Source organism: Belonocnema kinseyi, chromosome 10 (assembly GCF_010883055.1).
Source record: "Belonocnema kinseyi isolate 2016_QV_RU_SX_M_011 chromosome 10, B_treatae_v1, whole genome shotgun sequence".
NCBI classification, from domain to species: Eukaryota; Metazoa; Arthropoda; class Insecta; order Hymenoptera; family Cynipidae; genus Belonocnema; species Belonocnema kinseyi.
Window position 1 is genome coordinate 85366607 of NC_046666.1, and position 5605 is coordinate 85372211.

General features: G+C 36.6%; 1 protein-coding gene across 3 annotated transcripts in view; it reads right to left on the reverse strand.

Annotated features, from left to right (window-relative positions):
* Positions 1–5605, reverse strand: part of LOC117181634 (leucine-rich repeat-containing protein 15-like) — a 431057-nt gene that overhangs the window by 115674 nt on the left and 309778 nt on the right. For all 3 annotated transcript variants that reach the window (XM_033374520.1, XM_033374521.1, XM_033374522.1), the window contains one exon: positions 3802–4348. In XM_033374520.1, coding sequence (XP_033230411.1) covers positions 3802–4165 — 364 coding nt within the window. In that variant the 5' untranslated portion in view covers positions 4166–4348. The remainder of the gene's footprint in view (positions 1–3801; positions 4349–5605) is intronic.

Genomic DNA, 5605 nt, shown 5'->3' on the forward strand with positions numbered 1-5605 from the left:
ATACGCCAATTAGCACAAATGGTAAGTTCCGACAGTGCCTACAAGTGTGCCTACTAGCCGCTAGATGGCAATACCGGTTTCATATGTATACACCTGGTAGAATGTGTCAAACCTGCAAGAGAAACAGCTTCTAGATAAGAGGTTGCAACGTTCAACTGGAAGAGAAAGACGTTGAGTTTATTACAACTGCAACATATGAAATAGAGTTCGCAGGTGAAGTTTTTGTAATTGAATGTACTTCACGTTTTGATACCGGCAGGACGATTAGTTTTATTAAGCAAAAATTTATAAACAGTTATTCAATTCATGTAATAGATTCAACTAATTTATCACTCACTGGTATTAACGAAACAAATCCCTTTAGTTTAGATAGGGCTAATTGTTTAAAAATAAAACAGAAAAATCCAATAGAGAAGCAAAATAAATTAAAGTTGTTATTTTTACGGAAATATCTTGAGCTGGAATCACCACAGAGGCCCGCGGTTGAAGCGGACCTAAACATTAAACTGAAAGAGCATAAACCTTTCGAATTCGGGGTCCGAAGATTGTCCTTTCTACAGAAAGGTGAAGTGAGACAAATATTAGTCAAATTGACAGACTAGAAGCATATTGCACCAAGCAAATCCAAATATGCCTCTTCCATCGTTCTAGTGAAAAGGAAAAATGGTGAACCCAATATGTGTATCGATTATCGAGCATTAAATAAATTAATAGTAAAAGATGATTTTCCAGTGCCACTTATAGACGATCAACTTGATGTATTAGAAAATAACAAATACTTTAGCGGATTTTGTCACTCTGTTCGGGCAGTACGAATTTAATTGCATGCCTTTTGGTTTAAAAACTAGACCATTGCGATTTCAAAGATACGTGAATTCAGCATTTAGAGAACTGATCGATTTCGGTGAAGTCAATGCTCACATGGAGGACATAATGGTCGTCACGTCTAAAATGGAATATTATTTGACAGTATTGAAAAGGGGTTTTAGATTATTGGTATTAAATAAAATGGCGATCCGTATTGACAAGTGTGAGTTTAGATCCACAAATATTGATTTCCTTAAGTATCATATCATTGAAAAGAGGATCAGTCCAACAGCGCAAAGCCTTAACGCTGTCTTGGACTTCCCCGTACCTGCAAAAGTTAAGGGGGTACAGAGCTTCCTTAGTATTGCAAAAAATTTTCGAAAATATATTGAAAAGTTCACAATCATTGCGAAGCCTCAATACGACCTCTCATGTAAGGAAGCGAGGTTTGGAGATAAAGAACTAAGTGAATTTAAGTTGTTAAAATCCAAAATGATGAAATCTTCTGTTTCAGCAATATATGGTCCGCGAGACGAAACCGAACTTTACTGCAATGCGAGCGAGGTTGAGAGTCGGTATCACAGATTCGAGCTGGACATGCTAGCCATTGTTTACGCTTTGAGAAGGTTTAGGGTCTATCTCCATGGGATTTCATTTAAGATTATTACCGACTGCAACTCATTAGCTTTAGAATTAAAGAAAAAGGAAATAAATCCATGCGGACTGAATTGATACTGGCAAAAAGCAAAGATGATAGTAATATTTGAACTGGAAAACTTATTGAAAAAAGCAACGGTAAACATTATGAATTGAGAAATGGTGTTCTGAATCGTAAATTCGAAAAGAGCGACACACTCCTTTTTTATGTACCTAGCATGATGGAAAAAGGTGTGATATGTTGATACTACGATTAGCTCGGTCACCAAGGGATTTCGGAAGGTATATAAAACTATGCCCAAAAGTTATTGGTTCCCAGAAATGCGACACAAAATAGTAGAGCACATTCAAAACTTCTGCAAGTGTATAGCGTTTACGCCGGCGCGGCGCAGCGGCGGGGAAAGACCGAGTGGATGATCAGTGCAATTTCAAAGGGTGATAAATCTTTTATGAATGTGTACATAGATCATATAGATATATTAGACATGCACGTAAAATCTAGGAAACATATTCTAGTGGTCATTGATTCATTTACAAAGTTTGTAAAGATATACTTGACGAAATCCACGACGTTTGCAGAATAAATACAGTGCTTGAAAAAAAATTTTTTGTGGACTACAGTAAATCAAGTTCTGACTACCGACAAAGAACTTCATTTACTTCGCAAGAGTATTAGGATTTTTGTAGAGATTACGATATAAAACACAAGGAATTAGCTACCGGGTGACCTCAGGTAAATAATTAAGTAGAGATCATAAATAGGACACTTATGAGTCCAATTCTAGGTAAGTTGAGTGACCACGAAATCGGAAGGTCATGGCCTAAAATAATTGTCAGATTTAATATACACTTATTAATTATGGACACGGGTCCACCAGTGAACCGCTGAGTCAATTGATATTTGCGATCAGCCAGCGTGGAAAAGTGAATGACTATATACGAGAATTCGTTGAAAATGTTATGCACCAGCGCAAAACAGATTTAAGTGTACTTTAAACGAAGGCTGATGAAAAATTACGCAAGGCTCAACAAAATTAGGCAACTAACGCCAATAACAAATGTAAGGCTGCGATTGAATATAATGTGGGAGATTATGTAATGATAAGGAACTTTGATCATACGAAGGGTGCCTCACTAAAATTGATTCCCCGGTTTAAAGGTCCGTATGACGTGTGAAAGGTGTCGGGCTTGGGTAGAGGGAAATTAAAAGAATGAATTTTAAATAAAATGTTAAGAAATTGGAAAAATAATTTTAATTTGTATACTGTTTTAATGTATGATATATGTTATTTTGACGCTGGAATTTCCAGGGACGGCACAGAGTCAGGAGATGCCAATCTGTAGTGATGTAGGATACAGGACTATGGGACGATTTCACTCGATTGCGATGACAATAGTATCCGATTGCACGTCGACAACTTCGATGAGAGAGGTTCTTTTCGGGGGTGCGATGCCGACCTTTAAACTGTAAACCTATTGTCTAAATAAAACTCAATCTTTCCTTATATCTTATTTTGACTTACTTTTCGGTTTAAATCTTGACTTATGGAGTTACATTATAAAATTCCAAGACATTCGGAAATTAAGGACAACCATAATGAGAAAAACAATTGATTTCCAGTTCTTTCTGTCCGAAAACTGAGTTTTTCTTCGATGCGGAACTTTAACAGATCCAGAGATTATTTTCAAAAGTCTTTGTTTCAAGTTAACTGTCATTTATTCAGCAAACGAGAATTAAGAAAATTAGGAAAGTTTTTTGATTAACAATTTCTTTTTTTCCGTGAAGGTATTTTAATGAAATACTAGAAGTTAAAAGTAGAAATAATTCTTTAAAATTAGCAGCGTCACTTACAATCTGTATGGAACAGTGCTATTCATTGATATATTTCGTTCTCAGGTATTAATAGTTAATTCGTTAATAAAGAATGTTGCACATCCGCACAGAGACAGTCTCCTAATGACTTCAAGTATTGTTTTTAACATTAGCCATACTTCTATATTACATAAGACATGGAGAATTATCACATGACTTAATGGCAGTCGAACTTCTCTGAAGAATTAATAAAAGATACTGATTTGACGGATAAAAATTTAAATACGAAACGTTTATTCTACCGGACACTCGATTTTTAAAATATATTTTTAGTGCAAAGGAGATAAGGAACAGTTTTCACCATATTATACTACTCTAGACACTACTCTATATTTATGTATATTAACTGGTGTCAAGTTATTTAAAACAGAAAAAGAGGATAGTAAAGTTTCGCTGATCCCAGATTACGATATCACTGAAAGCAACAAACCCAACTTATATTGTTGGTACCAAACAATTCTTACCGATGGACGTGAGAGAAGTTTCTTCCACAACAGCAAGACTACTGTTGTGAATGGTTAAATGAATAATGTCGAGCCCGAGAAAGACGAAACCTGGAAGTTTGGGTAAGTTGTTGTGTCGGAGTTTAAGGTAGACGATTATGGTATTTTGCCTCTTCTTCAGAACATCCATTGCTTTGCTTATATGTGAAAAGTCGGCGAATTCGCAGATAATGTCGAGGCCGGATTTCTTGACACTGCAAGAACAGGGTAGGATTTCTTTTTGAAGTGGACATTGTTGCACAGACTGGGCTAATGCTGTTCCGCCGAGAACCGACAACAACAGCCAAACAATTCGCCATCTTTCCGACTGACTTGCGGTCAGCATTTTTGCCGTACCCGCTATGAAAATTGTTATCTTCTCTTCCTCTTGCGCTACCTTATCGCTTCACTCCACCCTTTCTCTATCACACCGACTCTCTAACCTTTCCTGTACCTTCAGCCTGCTACTTGGACTCCGTTCTCCGCATTTCCATTGTTCGCTCTTTCACGGTGCAGTGGTACACGTTATCTGAAATTTAATAGACGAACTCAGTTAAACAGCTATCTGATAAAATTCAATGAGCTAGATACAAGAGTCAACTTTAAATGTATAGTGAGTAACGATCATATGCAGTGGAATTGATAGATTTTACATTTCGCCTATATTGAAGATTTCTAGAACAGTTGAATATGATTTATAGGAGATATAAGGAGTTGTTAAATGGAGGCGATAGTAAACATGAAGTATGGCGATAAAATAATTTGTTACATATCAAAGGCGTACTGAGCATTGAGTTCCTAAAAGGTTAAAATCTACAGATATTCGTATGACAAGAGTATCAAACTCTGTGCTGTACTATCTTTATACTCATTTTGGTACTGCAGTACGCATTGCTGGCGCATTTTTAGCATGCTCACTGAATTAACGACATTAAAAAAGTATATGCAGAAAAAAGCACTAAAATTACAGTTTAAGCTATATATTCAGTGGTAAAAATTACTTCTTCAAAGTTTCTTACTCGTCCAGGGGAGCAGGAGGAATGAGGTTCCGCGCGAGTCCTTACATATTGTTACAGTAGCCGTACAAAGGGGGAAGAAGGGTCTAAAAATCGTCCAAAAAAGCATTACATAATATATCGATGGCCTCTTATATAAGATCATACATAGAAGCGCAAAGATTACGAAATCAAGGGCGACAAAGTTGGGTAAAAGATACAACAGGGTTTCCATCCAGCCCCTTAACCCAGCCGTCGGGGGGTATATTGTTTCAGCCGAGTCGAGCGCTGGCGGGACAGTCTTCTTCAACAATATGCAAGGTTCGCACTGCGAACCCTAAACGGTATCCACCATCGCGATACATTAGGAAGAGAAAGAGAAAGACTAGGAAAAGGAAAAGGAAGGAAGCACAGTGCAGGATTGCATATTCAGGGGCCCGTCATCTTTTTTGATTGAACCTTGAATAGTTACATATTTATTTTTTTCTTTTGATACTTTAAACTAAGAAGTCTTTTATTATTTTGATTATTATAAAATTATTTTTAAAAATGTTATATAAGCTAAGCGGTCAATAACGACAGCGGCCAATAACAGAAGCGAATGTCTGAAATGCAGCTAAGTGAATGGCCCAGACTGTTAATCTAGTCACCGATATAAGCAAGTCGCCACTAATAGTTTTGTATGCTCTAATAGGTCCCCGTGATAAATTTTGTTAAAACTTTGTTCAAATGGTTGAATTATATTGAAAATTCGTCTTCTTACATTTTCATAAGAGAAGGTATTGGATTTG